Source organism: Myotis lucifugus, unplaced genomic scaffold (genome assembly GCF_000147115.1).
Source record: "Myotis lucifugus unplaced genomic scaffold, Myoluc2.0 scaffold_101, whole genome shotgun sequence".
NCBI classification, from domain to species: domain Eukaryota; kingdom Metazoa; phylum Chordata; class Mammalia; order Chiroptera; family Vespertilionidae; genus Myotis; species Myotis lucifugus.
Genome location: NW_005871149.1, coordinates 2,540,681 through 2,562,164, shown reverse-complemented (window position 1 = coordinate 2,562,164; position 21,484 = coordinate 2,540,681). Strand labels below are relative to the sequence as shown.

Genomic DNA, 21,484 nt, shown 5'->3' with positions numbered 1-21,484 from the left:
CGCCCCCGCGGCGCTCCCGCCGCCGGGCCGCGCCGACCCGCGTGTTCCTTTACGGCCGTCGCGAAAGTGTCGCGAACGCGCTGCCGCCCATCAGAGTCACCCAGTCGGCTGGAGTCGGAGTTATCAATACTCGGGGTGTGCCTGCTGGGTTCTGGGTAAGGCTGCGGGGCTCGGTCTTGGGGAGACGGTCTGGGAGGGGAGGATGTGTTGGGGGGCACGACTCTCAAAGGGGATGGAGAGGGGGGTCCGTGTGCGGGGTGGGGCGTGGGAGTAGAGCTGTGTGTGGACTCGCGGGAGGCGGGCGCCGTTCTTCCTCCCGCGGGTGGCCTCGCGCGCGGGGGTTGTGGGGAGGGCGCGGGGCCGCTGCCCCTCTGGGCCCCGGTGGGAGAGGCGGCGATGGCGAGGTGCCCGCGCGGGAGCCCGGGGACGGCTGGGTTCGGGGGGGTGGGGGTCGGGGTGGGAGAATTCGGGGACCGGGATTGGGCTGACCGGAGGCTGGGGGCGCTGCCCGCGCGGAGCCGACCTTGCCTGTTGGGTCGACACCGACCCGCGGTGCGCCCTGAGCCGGGCGGGGCTGCCTTCCCTTTGGAACGTGATACCGGTGCTTCGTGGATGGGCCACGCTTCTGGGTCGGCAACTTCTGGAGGAGCGTCCGAGGGCAGTGACCGGCCCCGAGGTCGCCCGCCGGGGTCGCTGGGTCGCTGGGCTCGGCCGGAGGGTTGCTGGTTCGCCTGGCTTCCCAGGGGCGCTGGGTGAATGGGATCTTTCCATGAAGCCGCCTTCACTCTTCTCCGCTTCGGGGCTTGGCGTGTTGGCCCCTTTACATCATTGAGATCGAATGTATCATTTTGCTTGAAGTCACAGTTCATGAATGAATGCCTATTAAGACGGCAGGCAAGGTCTTAGTTACCTTTCAACCACAATTCGCGTCTCATCTCGGCGGGGAACAGAAACGGTTCCGTTCCTGCTCTAAAACGAGTAGGAATGTGTTGAGTGTGTGTATGGAATGGACTGACCGCACCGGTCAGGCTGTGGGGAGGACATTTCCAGCATTTTATGCCGTTCGCATAAAATTCCAGAGAGGGAGGTTCTATGTAAAGCCTTTTGCTGCACTTGTGGTCTGTGCTGAGGAACATGAGCCACAGCCCCCTGTGCAGCTGGTCTCTACGATCCTTCCAGGTAAGAAATAAGTTAGATAAATCTGCCTCTTGTATGAACCTCCTCCGACAGAGGCGTCTTTATGTGTTGTCCACTTAATAGATTATTACTGAAAATTTACAACGATCGTTTTATAAATGTATTCTCCTTCCTCGCCCTCATCCAATCTCTCTTAAAGTTTACATTATAAACACCATTAAGTGTTTGATACGTAACTCTAAACTTTTTTACAACCCCAATTACATTTTATTGCATTGGCCATGTGTTTTCTAGGCAGCAGTGGACTCCTTCAAGCTGGCTAAAAGTGCTGGTGGTGCTCTTTCTGAGGGTCATGCGGTGCTGTGGTTTTTAAGGGAATGGGAAAATCTATAAAATGCTAGGTTGTTGCTTCCCCTCCTGTCCCCCCTTCTTGGAGGAAATTGTTTCCTGGTTTTAAGGAATGCAAGATTTCACTTCAGCAAAACAGTAGATCTAAATTGTATCACACAGTACTGTTTCTGCTTCCAAGTCTACTGAAAAGGCTTTTGTTTTTGCTAGCTTGTTTTGTGTATCACTTGTTAAATAATGCTGAATGATATCCACTGATCTTTTTGGCTCTCTCTCTCTCTCTCTCTTTCTCTCTCTCTCTCTCTCTCTCTTTTACTTGCTTTTTTAATCTGCTCTGCCTCCCAAATTGTGTTGGCCATGAGAATTTTCCTTTAGGAGTGCCATAAAGGTTGGAAAGAGCTGTGTAGTCACCAGTATCTGTGAAAGGTTGTACTAGTAAACATATTGCTGAATCAGTGCAGCTCAAAACTTGGCACACTTAGGCATGGGAGCAGGGAATTCTGGACTCTCCCACTGCAGGTTGGGTATTGTGTAAGCTTACCTTATGCTCTGCTGAGCAATGGAGATTCCTTTTCTCGTGTGATGCGTGTCAGATGTTCCCCAGTGCTGAGCACAGGAATAATGTAGGCTGCATGCCATTATCCTCAGTTGCTATAAGCACAGATGTTTTGCATCATAGATTTAAGGTCCACAAATTGTGTGTAATTTTAGTGAAGGTATTCATTAAATATCTCAGATTATATTTTTGTACCTTTGTTGGGTTTTTCCCATTGATTTTGAGAGAGTGGAAAGGAAGGAGGGAGAGAGAGAGCGATAGAGAGAAAACACTGATATGAGAGAAATACGTCAATGGGTTGCCTCGCATGCACCCCAGCCCTGGGCGGGAAGGAACCTGCAACCCAGATACGTGTGCCCTTGACCAGAAATCGAACCCACCACCCTTCAGTGCATGGACTGGCGCTCTAACCACTGAGCACACCAGCCAGGGACCTTTGTTGGACTTTTCACATAAAAATACTCACGCCCGCCCAAAGAAAACTTACTGTTAGACCATCTGGGCCCCCTCCTCTGGACTCCCACAGCAGTTTGTTCACAGCATGTTATAACTCAGCTGGTTGGGCATGATGGCATATTTCAATCTTTCTGTTTCCTCAAGGTCTCTAGAACCCTAAGTGATCATTAAATACTAGATGAATCACATTTGCTCATTGTTCCACAAATGAGAACTAATGGCCTACTTAACGTTAGGTATGCTATGAGATCTTGGAGGAAAAAAAAGTTAAGACAGATATGGCCCCTGCACTCCAAGGGCTTACAGCCCTGGTGGGGAAAGACCAAAACACCATCACCACCACCAGTGACAACAACCAAAAAAAGCTTAGAGAGTGATAAGTGCTGTGAACGGTTATAGCAGAGGAGGGGGCTGTGCTGATTAGAAGTGGAGAGGTTGCAATAGCTATAGATAGGCCTGTGATCAGTGTTATCCAGGGGGTGGGAATGCTTTACTTTAAAACATTCACTTTTATTATTATGATTTATGAAAACATATCCTCAGTTAACAAGTAGACTGTGCTACAGAATGACAGGTTTCTTTATAAGCTCCTTGACGGCTTTCCATAACATCAGGATGAAAACTCCTTGCTGAGGACCATAACCCTCTGCACTGTCTGGCTTTCCAAACGTCATTGTATTCCACTCTTGGGGCGGGGGGGGGGGGGGGGGCTTTAATTGAGATATTATTAACATATAACATTTGATGAATGATGTATATTAAAATACGACACAATTATATAACATTATATTAGCATGATGCTGATTTCCGGTGTGCAACATGCTGATTTTATATATGTATATGTTGGAAAGTGATCACCACAGTAACTCTTCCATCTGGTTTACAACTGCCCAGCTATACTGGTCTCAAAGGTGCCTGGACGAGATAAGGTTTTTCTTGCCTCAGGGCCGGTTCCCTCTTTGTGGATGGTTTCTGCTGCTCTTGGATTTGGTGTCCATGCTGCCTCTTCCCAGACTTCAGCCGCCTTATTCACGCTGCGCACTCTCACCTGTTTTCTGGCTCCACACTTTGTTTTTGTCATAGCACCGATCACAGTGTGTCATCTTAGTTGCTTGTTTACCTGTCTTTAGTTATTTTCCCATTGGATGCGGGACCTGGGACTGTGTCTGTCTTGTTTACTGCACTGAGAGATTGGCCGGGTGCATTTGGAACTTGGGATCCATTTTCTCATAAAAACTTAGGACTGGTAGCTAGGTTTCTCTAACCAGCAATAATTTTAATTTCTTTCTTAGTCATATTTTTCTTTTTTAGTTCCTTGTAGTGTGGCAAGAAAATGATATTTTCTCTCATCCTTTGGCCATAGACCTGGCTTAGATAAAAATCCTACGTGGCTGAAATAATTTTTTGTGATATTCGTGCCTCTTTTCCATATCTCCATCCCACGTCCTTGTCTCCTTTCTCTCCATATAGTCTGATCTTCCTACCCTGTCCTGCCCTCTTGAAATATGCATGCTTTTCATTTGCTAAAATTCAGAAGCTCCTATTTTTTCCTGAGATGATTTACCCGTCAATAGCCTCTGCACTTCAGGTGTGATGGAGGGAGGTGGGGCTGTGGCAGTGAGGGCAACCTCTGTGGTTGTGTGTTCGTGTTGAAAGCATAGTATGTCGGGGGCTACATGTATCTGAATGTGTTTTTTCAATCTTGTTGCTAACAGCTTCACAGAGACAATCTTGCCAAATTGAAATGTTCAAAAACTTTTTGGCTTTTCGCCCCCTGGGTGAATTAGACAGTGGCTAGATCTAGAAAGGTTTGTCAAAATGTAGATATTTTCCAAGAGAGCAATAGAGGGTTAAAAAAAAAAAATCTAGGTCAGCAAGGGAAAACACCCAGAAGGAAAAGTATCAGTTTATCATACAGTCCTGCCAAACGCTCAAACTTAAAACCATTAGGATCGGTTGCTTGTAGCTGTTAGTGCCAAAAGTGGGCCAGCACCCTCAATATGTTACCTTTAAAAAGGGGGGGGGGGGATGGAATACTATAATATTAAAATATAAGTTAAGTTGGCTAAACTTTCTGTTCCAGCTTTAAGTGGAATCCCATGAGAGCATACCAAATATAAAAACGCATACTAAGTTTGACTATAGAAAAGCTGGCTTACTATAAAGCTAAGTATTTCGGTGGTTATCAGTCTGTCACTTGATCTAAAACGATCTTGTAACCAGTTGTTTGACATTATATAAGTATTGCTTACAGTTGTAATCAATTGGTTTGTGACACAGGTCGACTTAAGAAATGTCCAAACCTGTTGAGAACTTTTATGAATTTAAACTGACAATTGCCAGGAAGCAAAATCTCAACAGATTGAGAAAATGCTCCAGAGAATGGTAGTTTTGCTGCTTATTTTATACATGAGAATCAAAGGAGGGGGAGGGGGAATACATGAAATTCATCGGTAGTAGATTTGGGAGGTGGGAGAAAGCAAAGCTGGGGAGTCTCTGAGAGTGGATGAAGAGTAAACCATAGTGACACGTACAGTATTTTACTTTGGTGAGTATAGGATAGTTAACAATTAATATTTATTGTACATAGAGATGGTTTGGGGAATAAGATAACAATGAGGGGTGCTGTGGTCTGTGCTCTGTTGCAGTGGGTGTGCCCTGAGGGGTCTGGAAAAGGAGACCTTCAGTAGACAAGCTCACTTAAAGTTAAGGGTGACTTCTGTCAAGGAAGCTACAGGCCTAGGATGTGACTACCCACCATGGCCTAGGATGTGACTACCCACCATGACCTGCCGTTAGCTATGCTCAGACCATCCTGTGTGGTTACTTTTGGTGTCTGAGTCTGCAAGGCCCACCATGCAGGCCTCCCCTGAGCTTGTCGGGTTTAACACGTGGCCCCACTGATTGTGATCTTGGATGCCACTTTAGATCTTTTGTGACACTGAAATTTTGGAATTTGTTGCTTATGGTAGTAGAGGCAAGAAGTCCTGGGCATGTTTTGATACTAGATCCATTGTTGAGATGTCCTAGACCCCGGATCACATTCTGTGTTCCGTGGTGCGGCATTTCTGGGAATGTCACAGAGCGTTCTGGGTATCTCTCTACCAGAAGATCAGTGTGCACCCTTTTGGTACAATGCCACTGCTTAAGATTATTCCTTTTGTTTCGTTTTGTTTTTCAAGTCTCTTACGGCTTCTTTTTCTCCTGCTCCCTAAATGTGAGTTTCCCACAAGGTTCATTGTTTCATTTTCTCTTCATACCTAATCCCTTTGAACTTTCCTACTTTTTAGCCTTAAACTAGACTTTAGCTTCTAAAGTGATAATGATATTTTCATCTCGTACCCAAACTCCCAGTCATTTGATTTTGTCTGAAACACCTGTACCTAAAAGGTGCACATCTGTATTTCCTACCCTCAGCCCCAGGTCCTCTCTCATCCCCCACCCGCCACCAAAAGCCAAATAACCAGCTGACTCTTCTTCCCAACCCCTGTTCACAGTAGGACCACGAGTCTCTGCTGGTTACTTTTTTCCTCTGCTCCTTCTAGTCCCCAAGTACTTTCTCTTGACTCTTCCTTTTAAATAGAAAGCCAAATAACCAGCTGACTCTTCTTCCCAACCCCTGTTCACAGTAGGACCACGAGTCTCTGCTGGTTACTTTTTTCCTCTGCTCCTTCTAGTCCCCAAGTACTTTCTCTTGACTCTTCCTTTTAAATAGAAATTACTTAAAGATTTGACTGTCTTTCATGTTTCCATTTTTACCAACCTACTCTAGGCCCTCACCACTTCAAACCTTTGAAGTCTCCGTACTAATTGTTGTTTGTTTATTTATTTTTTAAATTCTCAACCAAGGACATGCTTTTATTGATTTTAAAGGAAGAGGAAGGGGGTGGGGGGAGAGAAACATCAATGTGAGAGTGAAACATTGATCGGTTGCCTCCCAAGCATGTCCTGACCAGGGATTGAACCCACAACCAAGGTATGTGCCCTAATCAGGAATCCAACCTGTGACCTTTCATTGTATATTGTATGGGCAATACTCCAATCAACGGAGCCATACTAATTTTTAAATGTTCTCACTATCTCTATTCTGATTAACATATATCTATCCTATTAATCTTGAAAATACACGTCATTATTTTCTTACACTGCTTAATAACAATAATTATGTTATCTCTAATATGTTTTGAGTCACGTACTTCAGGGATTAAACTCAAAGTCCTTTGTGAACAGTCATCACCAATTCACGTAGCCTTTCTCCTTATCGCCTCAGTTCATCGGTCACACTGCTGATACCATCTGTCCTCTGAAAGTCACCTTTTCATTGCTCTTGACCCCCACCGGGAATACTGTCTGTAGAGAATCCCTTTCTACTGGCGAGAAGTTTTATCTTTTATTTTAGCTTAAACAGGAAGCCTGTGTTTGTCTGGACCTCACAAGGAAGTCAGCCCCTCTCTGCCTTAGTTTCACTTTCTGTAAAAATAGGTATAATTAACAGTCCTTACCTTCGGGGGTTGTTGTGAGGATTAAATGAGTTAATATGGGAAACATGAAAACATGCTTTAAGTTTTTCGTACATAGTAAGTGCTCAATAAATGTTAACTGTCAGCATTCAATAAAAAATCTAGTTTAAGACCCACGATGTAAATACTCATTTGCTAGCTCTTGGGGTATGCCTTTGGACCTCCGTTTTCATGTATTGGAAATGATTCGATCACTTACAAGATTTGTTCCATTATAGTACTGAAGGCAGTGACGTAAAAAAAGACCATGAACTTTGAAGTCACACTGTAAGGGAACAGGAAGCACCATCAATACGAACTAAAACGAAAAGCAAACCCCTGGTTTTCTGGTCCCGGTTTGAAAGTCTATTACCAGTTTGACTTTTTATTTTTTTAATTTACTGACATTGATGTAAATAATGGCTGACAAAACTTTTGTTTACACCCCCCCTCTCTCCCAGGTAAAGACCAGCCACAAAAAGCTGTAAAGCAAGATAAATTATTCTCTCCGAATAAAAGAAAGCCCGAGTCCATGAGTGGCCAGCGGTCGTCCAAGAAACGATGTGGGGACGCGCGCGCGGAGTCCCCCGTGGGCTTCGGGCACATGAGTACTCCAGGGTGTGTGTTAAACAAGTTGTTTCAGCTGCCCACGCCACCGCTGTCCAGGCACCAGCTCAAGCGGCTGGAAGAGCACAGATACCAGAGTGCCGGGCGGTCCCTGCTGGAGCCCCTGATGCAGGGGTACTGGGAGTGGCTCGTGGGAAGAGTCCCCTCCTGGATCGCCCCGAACCTCATCACCATCATCGGGCTGTCCATAAACATCTGCACGACAGTCTTATTAGTCTTTTACTGCCCTACAGCTACAGAGCAGGTAAGGAATTTCTTCATGACAATGACGCACATGTGTTACATACCAGCAACACCGTCATTGAGGTTTCTAGGTCTGTCTAGCTAAAGATCAGATACTCTGACAACTTCTTGCCAACTCTTTTCAAATGTCCTGCCACATAAGATATTTTAATAAAACTTGCTACTGCAACCTACCTCATACACTATGGGTAAGAGAAACCGTAAGTAGAGGGTGGACTCTGATTCTGGCAGGTAAATTAATGTTAGTGGGGATTAATACGTCCCTTTTAGAATCAGTAAATCTCAATTCTTTACAAAAGAGTTTTCTTTCTTTTTTTGGGGTGGGGAGGGAGGATGGCTGAATACAATCTTAGCAAAGTTTAAAATAATCAGAGAGAGCAGTCTGCGGTAGCGAGGTACACGCTGTACATCAGTCATATCCAAAGTGCTGTCCTCTTCCTTCCAGGGCGATTGTTGAATATCGCTCTTCTCCCCCGTAAACACATGTGGCTGGTAGACCTCCGATATCTCTGTGGTTCTAAAAGGCAAGAGAAGTGTAAGAAAAAGTCAATGTCATGGTTCCCCTGCTCTGTGTCCCCGCCATGGCTGCCGTTCAGAAAGGAAGCATGGGATAGCTTGGGGACGCCCTCCCGGGGCCGCCTCAGACGCAGTGTCTACTGCTGCTTCCTCTGTTTCCCTCTGAGCTCATTACTTAAAACCAAAACTGAAACCAGGACCCTTCATCAGAGTGGGTACATCGTGTACTTCTTTGGATTTAAAATGTCCTTGTCAGAAAGTGAACTGCGGTAGTTAGGCAGAGGAAAGAACCAAACGTGTGTGGTGCCCGTATTAATCAGAATGGCTGGTCACACGGAACCCAAGAAAATAGAAGGTGGTTCTCAACTAAAGGTGTTAAAAGTGACCCTGAACCATGCGTCATAATGGCCACACATTTCTTGTATGTTTTAAGCTTGAAATAACAGTTTTCTAAGTAGTCATGTCATATGATTTGTCCTTACAGGTGACATTGTCATCATCTGTCCTTTTCTGTTTTCATCAATTCATAGTTGAATTTTTTTTCCCAGAGCTCATTTCCCCCTCATCCTGGAATAACTAGTTTAATTCCTCTTCAACTACACAAATCCAGTCCATACAGATTGAATGGACATATTCTGGTTTTTCCTCATTTTCTTAACTATCGTACTTTACATCAGTCAGGAAACTTATAAAACAAAAGCCAGTCTAACTTTACATATGATGGGGGACGGATTCCCAGGGCAGGCACTAAAGGCTTACGTAGAACAGGGCAGGATGGAGAGGGTTACTCGGGTGTGACCCACTCGGTAGGGGCAGGGCAACAGCCAGTTCCGGGAACCAGCTGACAGTAGGAGGGGATTTCCCGGAAGCAACCTCTGTTCTGGCCCGGGGCCATCTGGACCTGGCCAGCTGGCCCTGCAATGGTCAGGCCAGGACCTGTCATGAACTAGTCTCCTCCTCCACAAGTATGTCCTTGGATTCTTTCTTTTTTTTTTAAAAAAAAAAATACATTTTTATTGATTTCAGAGTGGAAGGGAGAGGGAGAGAGAGATAGAAACATCCATGATGAGAGAGAATCATGGATCGGCTGCCGCCTGCAAGCCCCACACTGGGGATGGAGCCCAAAACCTGGGCATGTGCCCTGGCCTGGAATCGCACCGTGACCTCCTGGTTCATAGGTTGACACTCAGCCACTGAGCCACACCAGCCGGGCTGTCCTTGGATTCCTTATTACCTGTGCTTTGAGCTGTTTTACAAGTAGCTTACTTGAGGTCCTGACAGCTACTTCCAGATTGCCCACATCTTTAGAGATACAGAAGAATAACAGGGAAGTGGGTCGATTCCAGTAAAAGCCCTCCAATTGTACTGAGTTTGTATGTTTTTTGTTTTTGTTTTGTATTTCAGAGAGGAAGGTTAGAGGGAGAGAGAGAATCATTGATCAGCTGCTTCCTGCACGCCCCTACTGGGGATGGAACCCGCAACCCGGGCATGTGCCCTTGACTGGAATCGAACCTGGGACTCTTCAGTTGCAGGCCGACACTCTATCCACTGAGCCAAATGGGCTAGGGCTAGGATGGACTTGTTTAAGCCAGTGTTTCCCACATGAGTTTAGCATGGAAGGTGTTTTTTGTTTGTTTGTTTGTTTTTCCATGTAATACCTGTAAACATCTTGAAAGATACAATTTGGGAAACACGGTACTACATTATTCATTCATTGACTCTTAGAATCTAAATGTTAGAAAGAATCTTGTAGAAATTACTGCGTCTCATCCATCATGGGATTTCTGTCATGTCCCTGGGAAGTGTAATCCAGTTTCTGCTTGAGCACCGGTACTAACTAAGGCATTTAATTCTTTTACAGTTCGGATGGTTTCAGAATGTTTTTCATTATGTAGCACCTGGATTTTCTCTCCCAGAGCTTCCAACCAGTAGTGCTTCTCTGGAAAATGAAGATAAAGCATATTAGCCAACCATAGGAATGAGTGTGTCTTAACAGTCTTGCTTTTCTTGTGTTATTGCGCAGGCACCTCTGTGGGCATACATTGCCTGTGCGTGTGGCCTTTTCATCTACCAGTCTTTGGATGCCATAGACGGAAAACAGGCGAGAAGAACCAATAGTAGTACTCCTTTGGGAGAACTTTTTGATCATGGTTGTGATTCACTATCAACAGGTACTATTGATTTTTTAAAATATTAATGATTAATAGTGACAAAGGGGATGTGACAATGTTAGAATAAATAGGAGGTTTATGGTGGTATAATGGTTATCAGAATGGTGATTTTATATGTTTTAGTATTTCCAAAAAACTGTAAAACTGGTTAATGTTTGTTCATTATTCGCTGTATTGGGAAATTTAGAATTTATATTAATTTCCACTAAAGTTCTTTTTAACCGGAAGTATTATTGTTTTGGCACCAGTTATTTTTAAAAATCTTAGGGCATTGTTGTCATCATCAAAAAAATCTCATAAATTATAGATGTGAGTACAATAGTGGAAGACTAGGAAATTCCTAGTCTTTAGATGGATATTTTGTAGATATTTAAAATTATATCGTAGATTTGGGGTACAACTATGAGAAAAGGACTAGAAAAACACACTAATGTGCTAGCGATAGATGAGTTATTATAGTTAGATTATAGATGATATGTCTCTATTTGTACTGTGTGTAAAGTAATATCTCAGTACCTTTTTAGAGGGCAAAACAAGAGATTTAGGAACTAAATGACAGTTTCTAGCTAGTCTTCACCACCACCCACACACTTAGTTTTAATTAGTTCTTTAGTTGGTTTGTTGTCATTTGGCATAGCAATGAAAATATTCTAAAAGAAAAACAAAACCCTCAATAGTTTTCCCTCGTGGACTCAGATTTGCAGATGTGGGTGCACGTTAAAGTTACTGTTTCTGTGTATCCTGACAGCAGAATGGTAGGTATCCTGTTTTATTTGAAGTGATAGTCATTTTTGCTCTGTAGTTTTGAGTTGGAAACTTTTATAGGGAAGTCCGTAACGATATCTGCTAAGTAAGAAAAGACGGCTATCCATCTGAAACAAGTAGGTCCCTTTGTGAATTATTTTTTTCTTGTCTTTTTTAAAAATATATTTTTATTGATTTTAGAGAGAAAGGGAAAGGGAGAGAGAGAGAAACATCAATGATGAGAGAGAATCATTAATCGGCTTGCCTCCTGCACACCCCACACTGGGGATTGAGCCCGCAACCCAGGCATGTGCCCTGACCGCACTGACCAGGAATCGAACCATGACCTCCTGGTTCATAGGTCGATGCTTAACAACTGAGTCACACTGACCAGGCTAATTTTTCTTTCTTTTTGACTCTGCCTTGTCATTTTTTATTTTTTTTTACTGCTCATTAGTACACTATCACTAAGTTGGGAGAATACTCCAAAAAAAAAAAATGCTAAAGTATTTTAGTTGCTTTCAAAAACTTAGGTTTTACTAAGTGTGTAGATCAGGGGTCACCAACCGGTGGTCCGTGAGGTCCAAAAGGTTGGAGACTGCTGGTGTAGAGAAAGAAAAGATTGAAATTACAGGTAGCCCTACCTGGTTTGGCCCAGTGGATAGAGCGCTGGCCTGCAGACTGAAGGGTCCCGGGTTCGATTCCAGTCAAGGGCACATGCCCGGGTTGTTGGCTCCATCCCCAGTGGGGGGCATGCAGGAGGCAGCCAATCAATGATGCTCTCTCATCATTGATGTTTCTATATCTCTCTCCCTTTCCCTTCCTCTCTGAAATCAATAAAAATATATTTTTTTTAAAAAAGAAGAAATTACAGGGTAAACTATAATGTAAAAGATTATATTCTTTCTTGTTTATCATTGATAACTGAGATTGTACATTTACAGCATGTCTTTCTTTTGCCTCTAAAATTATTTCAGCTGAGTGTGGGGCCTTCTTGTGTCTGTTTTTTTTTTAATCCTGGAGGATATTTTTCCATTGATTTTTAGAGAGAGTGGAAGAGAGAGGGAAAGACAGAGAGAAATATTGGTGAGAGAAACACATCGATTGGTTGCTTCTTGCACTCGCCCCAACCAGGGCCCAGGCCGGGGAGGAGCCTGCAACTGAGGTTCATGCCCTTTCGGTCCACAGGCCAATGCTCTATCCACTAAGCCAAACCGGTCAGCTCAGTGTTTTTTTACTCAGATTGTTCAGGTGTTCATTGTGATCTTTCTTTTGCAGTGTTTGTGGTTCTTGGAACTTGTATTGCGGTGCAACTGGGGACAAATCCCGATTGGATGTTCTTTTGTTGTTTTGCTGGGACGTTCATGTTCTATTGTGCGCACTGGCAAACATATGTTTCTGGAACATTGCGATTTGGAATGTAAGTAGTACTTAATGTTTATTTTGTTTTATCTTTCAAGCAACAAGAATGTTGCTTATAGGTATTTGAATATTAGGTATTGGTCAAATTACAAAATTAGTTTAGTAAATGAAAGAAGTTGAGAACCCTCATTATTCTAGCTATTGTGTAAGGGTCTCCATTATGTGTCCTTCTATCACAGTTTTTTTGGTTTTTGATTTTTTTTTTTAAATTGATTTCAGAGAGGAAGGAAGAAGTAGAGAGAGATAGAAATATCAATGATGTGAGAGAATCATTGATCGGCTGCCTCCTGCACGCCCCCTGCTGGGGATCGAGCCCGCAATCCAGGCATGTGCCCTGACCAGAATTGAACTGGGACCTCCTGGTTCATAGGTTAACGCTCAACCACTGAACCACACCAGCCGGGCCTGTGTTTTATTTTGATCTATGAAAATTCATTTTCAGGAAAGAAAAAGATACTTAAAAAGAGCAAAGAGCAACTCTAATTTCTAAATATTGTAGCTTAATAAGGTTTTATTCTTTTCACATTGCTTAATTTATGAATCTATAAAAATATAAACTCTTGGTAATTTGATTGACGTGAGCACACCATATAGGTTATTACTGCCAACAAAATGCCTAAGAATTTAAAAATAAAATACAAAAACTCCTTCAAACTTCAAAGTGAATAGTTCAGCGTACTAATCCATAAATATTAATGAGTAAACCAGTCTTGGAATGAGGTTAAGGGTGGAATTGACCAACTGGTGTTTAATTAAGTATCACAGATCCTATTTATATGGCTCGAGTTAATCTTTTATTTTTTTCATGGTGTAAGATTAAAAGAGAAAGAACTTGAAAAAAGACTCAGAATACATCATGAAATGTCAAAATAAAAATCTGATGGTAAATGATAGAACATCTTAACCTAGTCTCTAATTAAGATGAATCATTAATGGAGTTTTGAATATTAGATCCATAATGAATTTAGTTGTTGAGGTTTTGAAAAATACAGTGCATAGAAAGTCAGGTGTTCCCTACAAGTTTAGTTGAGATGACTTTTGCTAAACTTATTTAAATATAATTTAAGATGTTCTTATGACAGTAACTAAATAATTATTAATATTTTGGATATTAACTAAGAGACATGTCTCAATTTTAAAATAAAGGGGTTTAGAGAACATGTTTAAGGCCCATTTTAAGATGTTATTTTTATTATAAGAGACAATAGTGGACGTGAGTGTCCAATTGAAGACTATGCATTCATCAGCAGTTTAAAAATGATCAGTGCTCAGAAAATATTTAACATTTCTGATACTATTTTTTAAAAGCACTATTTGAAAATATTATGTACCAATGTTTTTTTCCTCAGACTTCTACGATCACTTGGTTTGCCCTAATTAAGTGATGGTACTTTTTACTATCTGGATTTCACACAGTTTGTGTTTCATTGGTATGATCTCAGAGTTAACTTTCAGGCCCTTATTTTGAAAAGGTGTCTGTCACCTAGCCCTAATGTATTCTCTTTCCCTTTAAGTAAAGCAGTATCACCCACATGGTGTGAGCCCCGAGGGAAGGAAAGCGAAAGCCCTGGAAGCAGGGGAGGAGGAAATGGATGGTGTTTGTGGGCATGACTTGCTCTTACAGCTTTCTGTTCGCCAGCCTTAGCGTTGTCCTGGTGGCGTATTCCTTTGACGAAATACGTACTTGGAGAACTGCGGGCAGCGCCACATCATTAGCGCACCAGATGCCTGTAGGGGAGTGGCAGGAGCTAGGGCTGGAGAAGACCCAGAAAATCCAGGGCCTTTGTCCTGCCCAGAAATGTGAGCTTTGATCCTGAATCTGTGGGGACCCTTTGCAGGGCCTAACCAGGGTCAGTCTGACAGCATTCTGATGAATGGATTGGAGAGACTGTGACAGAAGGAAGGAGACCCCTTAGGAGGCATCAGCACAGTGAATGTGAGGAATGAACTCGCACAGAGACTGCTGTGGAAGAGGAAGGGGGAGGTTGGAGATTTAGAGGTAGAAACTGTAGGACATCTCTGTCTGGATATGGAGAGTGAGAGGGAGCGGAGACTGGCATGGCTCCCAGATCACCTTCTCAGGTGGGTGGATGGAAGGTAGAGAAGGCACTACAGGAGAAGGAGCCTTTTGAGAGAGAGAGAGGAAGGGAGGTAGAGAGAGAGAAACACTCATTTGTTGTTCCACTCAATTAGGCATTCATTGATGGATTCGTGTATGTGCCCTGACCGGGGATCGAACCCCAAACCTTGGCATGGGGACGACACTCCAACCAACTGAGCTGCCCGGCCAGGCCGGAGGAGCCTATTTGAAGGGAGAGTTCCATCTACAAGATGTATATGGGGGATTTTAAACATTGGATAGGATAAGAATAGCAGAAAACATAGAAAGCAAGCCTAGAAAGAAGCCCTTGAAATTGAACAGCGGAGTAGGAGGAGGCATACCGGAATGGATTTTGAAAGAGAACAATGCTAAGTGCTGCCAAGACTCAAAATGAGGACAGAGAAGTGTACATTGAATTTGGCAGTGTGAGGCCGTCAGAGTGGTTTCTCTGTAGTGGGCAGAAGCCAGATTGTAGGGGTGACACGTGAAAGGAATACGTAAGCGCAGTTAGCGCAGGCCACGTACAGAATGGGTGGCTGTGGTGGGAAGCAGCAAGAGAGAACATGGCTTAAAGGAGGGAGGGTTTTATATTTTATAAAAGTTAATTCCCACTAATTTTTAATGGGAAAGGTCCCAGCATACACAGGAAGTCGACTAGAGAGGAGAGGAGGGTAAAGACAGGAGCAACTGGCACTGCCTTACAATGGTGTGAAAATTACAGTGAGATATTGAGGCCAGTTTGCGTTTAACATCTCCATTTAAATTAAATAGTATTATAAGGGATTGGTTTTGATTTGGGAAAATTGTATACTATTTTCTGAAATCCTGCATTCACATTAAGGCAACGCTGAATTGATATTTTTAAATTAAAAGTAAGTTACTGCCTTCATAGAAATATGCTGCCAATGCTTTACATTTAAGAAGATATTTATCCAAATGCCAGTGTATATGGAGTAATAACGATATTTTTAAAGAAGTTCTAAAAACGCCATGCTGGCGTTCACAGGTTTTGCGAGAGCAAGTAGCAGAGGAACATGTCTAAGGAAGCCAAGTCTGTGTCGTGGAGGAGAAAGCCCAGAGTTTATTTTGTTTAATTAGGAAGGGCAAGGGCAACCCTCAAATGTAGTTTGAATAAAGAAATTTTTTTTAATCCCTTCTTCTTACTCAGAGGAAAGTGGAAGCAGCCTTAGGCCCCTTAGGAATTTTATTTTTAAATACTTATTTTAATTATTTTGATGTTTACACACATGCGTGAAAAAAATCACGAGGATTTCTTTTTATATACCATAAATTCGGGTTGCTATACCTTTAATAACCTTATAAAACAAAATGTTTGCCAAATTAGAAATTTGTATTTGTTTTCCTTAGTCTCCTAATGTCACTATTTTTAGTTCCTGTTAAATGTGCTCTTAGTACCTTGAATAAAGAGGCCCAGTAATTTAATTCATCCATTACTAGCTAATTTCCACTCAGCATCAGGTATTGTGAGTGGCCGGTGTGAGCTGTACCTGCCAGCACTTTACTCTGGTCACAGGTAAAAGCCGCCTTGTGCAGGGAGCAGTGCCCACCACATCCGTACCCAGGGCCTGTCCTGGCGGTGCTTCTGGTCTGAGCAAGTGGAGCTGGTGGATGAGTACTGCTCATCGGACCCTCCCAGGCCAGCTGAGCCCGTCAGGATCGTTATTATAAGCCTGGATAGGAAAGGCTGGGGAGGGAATAGGTTTAGAGGCTAGAACTTCGTAGAAGGATTGAGTCCATGGGAGAAGATAAGAATTATGAGTTGAAGCTCATTTGTAAACACTTGTAAAATATTCTTTAAATTGTTTGTCGATTATATTAAATGCAAGAGTTCACATTTCCTCTCAAGGTCTAAACCAGTGGTTCCCAAACTTATTTGGCCTACCGCCCCCTTTCCAGAAAAAATATTACTCAGCCCCTGGAAATTAATTTTTTTAAAATTTTAATAGCAGTTACTCATCGCCCCCAAATGCACCTGTGGCCATCACCGCCCCCCTGGATCGCTGCAGCGCCTACCAGGGGGCGGTAGCGCCCACTTTGGGAATTACTGGTCTAAACCCTCCGTATCCAGGTATTTTCAATGTATAACATGTAGATGTCTGTGTAGAATCATTTTAATAAATTAAATGCTTAGAAACCCTAAACAATCCTTAATGAACTATATTTATGCAAACCGTGGGCCCTAAAAAATCTTTAAGATAGAACTCTTTCTTAAATTATCATTTCAGAAAAAACAACCTTCGTTTTTTAAAAAAAGTCTATTTTTATTGATTTCAGAGAGGAAGGAAGAGGGAGAAAGAGATAGAAACATCAATGATGAGAGAGAATCATTGATCGGCCGCAACCCGGGCATGTGCCCTTGACTAGAATTGAACCTGGGGCCCTTCAATCCGCAGGCCGACGCTCTATCCACTGAGCCTGACTGGCTAGGGAAAAAAAACACACAGCTCTGAAGTTACCTTTTCAGGAGGAGAAAAAAAGAAAGTAATTATAGTAAATTGAACTCAGGCCAGTGTGTCTTGCCTCAAGTGTCCTCTCCAAATGGCCTCCTCTGTACATTAGCTTGGGCAAGGCCCTAACCTTCATGGTCCTCATTCTCTAATGTATAAAGTAAGAGTTTGGGATTAGGTGACATCTAAGGTTCTTTTTGTGAGTCCATTAAATTTACAAAGATTACTTCCAGAGTTCTTATTACTTATAATTATGGCAGGTAGAGTATTTTTCTTCACTTTATTACATTTTTTTCTATAATTAAATGAAAAAAATTAATAGGCTATGTATTCTACTGGTAGTCTGACAAATCCAGTTCACCTTCTTACCCAGGTAACCTCTAAAGCAGAGCTAGGGAACCGTTTTTTCTGCCAAGGGCCATTTGGATATTTATAACATCATTTGCTCAATATTATTCGCTTAATATAAATTTATGTTGCTATGAAAAAAGCTCCTAGCTTTATTGAATTTCAGGTCCCGCCTGCAGTTCCCTTGGCGGGGCCAGACCAAATGATTTTGTGGGCCTTATATGGCCTGAGGGCTGGACGTTCCCCACCCCTGCTCTAAAGAATAAATAGTTGAAAACCTCCTAGTCATTCAAAACTATTAATGTCTGATCCACTTCCTGTGCATTGGAAATGAGGAAACTTCTTGTCGAATGCCTTGATAGGATCTGGATCTGTAAATGTTTAAGATTTATCACGTGGATTATTGAACACCAAAAGATTTCCCTTTAGTTTCGGTTTTCCCGTGTATTTTTTCTCAGCAATGATTCACTCATTTGGACTCTGCCCATTTTATCAAAAAATCATAGATAATATCCTAAAAACAACTATATGAATGTAAAACCTGAGTGCAGTTTGGACTCCGGATCAGCAGGTGAAATTGTGGGCCTTGACCATTAGCACTCCTTGGTTCTTAGATTTGATTGTGCCCATTTTATTTGGAGCCTGTTCTAAACCACTAGCTTTTTTCTTTTTTTAATTTAAATTCTTTATTGTTTAAAGTATTACATGAGTCTCCTTTTACCCCCATTGACCTCTCCCCGGCCACCCCCACCCCCAAACTAGCTTTTCACTATCTTGTCACCAAATTTTTTAGCGATTGAATTGGATGTTTTCTTTACTTTGACCACTAATAAACGTTTCCAGTGTAGTAGAGAGTGACAGCTGGAATTAAGGGAAGAGAAAGAGGAGAGGATAAGATTCTGGACTAGAGATGATCAGGAAGCAGAACAATGAAAAGGCCACTTTGATTTTTGCTCTAACCAATTCCTAAAGGTCACCCTTCCCCACTCGCCCTTGCCCCTTCACGTGTTGGTGTTACTGAGAGCAGAGGTAGGGGCGAGGTGAGTGTGGGGTGGTGAAGGGATGCGAGATATCCGTGGTTTCCCAAACACACAGATGTCTGTACATTGGGGCTGCTGGGAAGCATTTACCACAGGCCTGTCCAGATAGGTCCTGGCGCTCACGGTACCTACCTCGCAGACGGTGTGATTATTTAACAAGCGGTAGTCACCATTCCTAGGTCACTGAGAGCTGACTTGTGTTTTTAGTTCTAGTGTTTCCAGCTGCCGATTTACAAGTCATTTATTCAGTGTTACGGTTTTAATTTTTACGCTTTGCTACTATTTGGATTTGGGTAAGAAATGTCCATGTATGCATGGGAGGACGATAGTATTGTATATATCGTATTGTTGAAACTTTAGATGTCATTATAAGGAGAATGCTACATTTTAAATCTCAATTTGTTACCTGTTTTAGTAGGGCTCTTTAGCAGAAGCTCTGAGTAAAGCTATTTTGAAATGTTTGTTTCCTTATGCATAGATTCGATGTTACAGAGTCCCAGATCATAATTATAATATGCCAGCTTCTCACAGGAACCCTGGGACCTTGGTTCTGGAACTCCACGGTAACTGCTAGATTATTCATGCTGTCCAATGAACAATGGCGTGAACTCAATGAAGACAGCACCTTTGTCATGCACAGAGTAATTAAAAAACAAAAAATCAAAAGTCTGGTGGTATTTCACAGGCAAACAGGTTATTAGAAAACGAATAATTTTAATATATAATAGGGCAATAAAAATCCACCCTATTAAACAGAATTTTTTAAAAATAATATTTTGATGATCTGATGCTAAAAACACTTCTCTCTCCCACTTACCTACTGTAACCAATATTATTTTTGCTCTATATAATATTTTTAAAAAACAAATACCTTTCCACCATGAAATAGAATTCTTTGGGTATTTATATTTTGAAAACAATAAAGCAAGCAGAGTTTTCATTAGATACTTAAGTCGAGAGAGCTTTTTATAGCGATGTAGAAAAGATTCCATTTACTCTTTTCACTTACTTAGCGTATCATTTAAGCTATGTAGTACTAGTGCTTCTGCTTCTGTGTGCAGTGATTTTGTTTTTAAAAAATTAATGCTACAAGCTGTTCTCGCTTCTATTATGTTTAATATTTTCCTCTCTTGTGCTTTTAAAACTAAGTATCTTTAGCTTTCCTGTTACTATAGTCATCCTTTGACTACTTTCCTTTTCAGGTTGTGCTTTTTAATATTAAATACATATTTCTGTAGTTAATGCTAAGAGTAAGAAATATATCTTTTTCTTCATATATTAGAAGTCTGATTTTGACCTTAGGACTTTTAAAATTTCAAGATTTATTAGGAAATGGTTTCCCACTAGAATAGGCCAGAATCCTTCACACTTTAGAATGAAAGAGTTTATTTACAAGAAAAATAGAGCTTTGATTCTGTTTATTTTGTAAATCTAGTTATTCAGTGGCAGTAACGATGACTTTGGGGACAAGTCAATAGTGAGGGATATTCTACAACTTTTTTTTTTTCATCAAAAAAATTTAGCATGTGGAGAATACCGAGTACTCTAGGCATGTTTTAAGAACAAAACTAAAGCCATTTCCAATGGACTTCACAATATATTTTCATAATTATTTGTGGAAGTCCCTCCTGGGGTAGAATCATGTGCCTCGTTCAGGGTGTCACCCTATAGCACTCCTTTCCTGTTCACCTGTCTTTGGTACTCTCGCCAAAGATCTGAGGCTTTATGCTCACTGCACTTGTCTAGATTTATAATTTTCCATAGCTCATCTGTTACTATTAATTACATTCACCAAAGGTCACTGTCACCACTATTCCTTATGAAATTAATAGTCAAGATATCGACTATATTGTTTACTTTCACTGTGTTTATCTGTGATAACTAAGTGCCCTATATTTAGAGGTCCCTCCTATTAAAATGTTTGTGGAAACTAATGCATTTTCATTTTAACATGAAAGATGCTTTTCCTCCACATACACTGTCCTCCCTGCAGATGTCTTTTGCTTTTAGTATTTGTCACTTTAACGGATTTGCTCATTTAAATGAAATTGTCAGATGTACTTTTTTTTCTTACAGAGTTCAGGGGAAAAATAAGCTTCACAACAAGTGGTTATTTCTAATTTATTTCCAAATTAATTTCATTTATTAGCATTGAAACTTCCTATGTCAGCTATTGCCTATTAGGCTGTGCCATTTTAGAGAAAATTGTGTGAGAAGACGAGAAGCATCATCCTGAAACGTATAAACATCTCAGTGATAGCAAGTTAAACACCTGTGACAGACGTTTGTCCCTGTTGACTCATAGTCTAAAATTTAGGAGAGTTTGGTCAGCATTGTGTAGGAACAACACTTACTATCTCTGCCATGGGCCCGTGGAAGTCATTTTGCCTATCTCACTAAATGTCTCACCTATAGGATGGTGGTACTAGGTCCTGCCTCCCAACGTGATTTTGAAGATTAAGAGTAAAAAAAATATAGTGTGTTAACTATAGTGACTGGCATATAATAAGTGATCATTACCATTATTACTAATTTCAGACCTGTGTTAGTAACTCCCGATGGTCTCCAGGTTTCTTCCGGAATTGATTGTGCTAGTGTGAGTGGGAGAATACGCCTGGGAACCCTTTATTTAACTCCAAGATGATCACTCAGTGAGGTGAGAGGACTGTTTTCCAAGATGAGAAGGACAGGCTGCCCCTTAGCAAACTTGGATCCCTCTTGGAGCACCTGCTCTACGCTAGCCCTTGGCTATTCTCTTCTTACTCAAAGTCACTAGACAGGTTATTTTTTGTTTTTGTTTTAAGTCTT

General features: G+C 41.9%; 1 protein-coding gene across 11 annotated transcripts in view; it reads left to right on the top strand.

Annotated features, from left to right (window-relative positions):
- Positions 1 to 24: 24 nt before the first annotated feature.
- Positions 25 to 21,484, top strand: part of CEPT1 (choline/ethanolamine phosphotransferase 1) — a 32,901-nt gene continuing 11,441 nt past the window's right edge. For 2 of the 11 annotated variants that reach the window (XR_002830159.1, XR_002830160.1), the window contains exons 1-5: positions 483 to 1,179; positions 7,458 to 7,867; positions 10,406 to 10,553; positions 12,576 to 12,717; positions 19,155 to 19,317. Coding sequence is in view for 4 of the 11 variants with exons in the window: in XM_023757071.1 (XP_023612839.1) it covers positions 876 to 1,179; positions 7,458 to 7,867; positions 10,406 to 10,553; positions 12,576 to 12,717; positions 14,359 to 14,519; positions 19,155 to 19,183 (1,194 nt within the window). In the remaining 7 variants the exon portion in view is untranslated. Of the gene's footprint in view, positions 156 to 482; positions 1,180 to 7,457; positions 7,868 to 10,405; positions 10,554 to 12,575; positions 12,718 to 14,358; positions 14,520 to 19,154; positions 19,318 to 21,484 lie in introns of those variants that run through there. The other 9 variants (XM_023757071.1, XR_002830163.1, XR_002830158.1 and 6 more) reach the window with 9 other exon arrangements.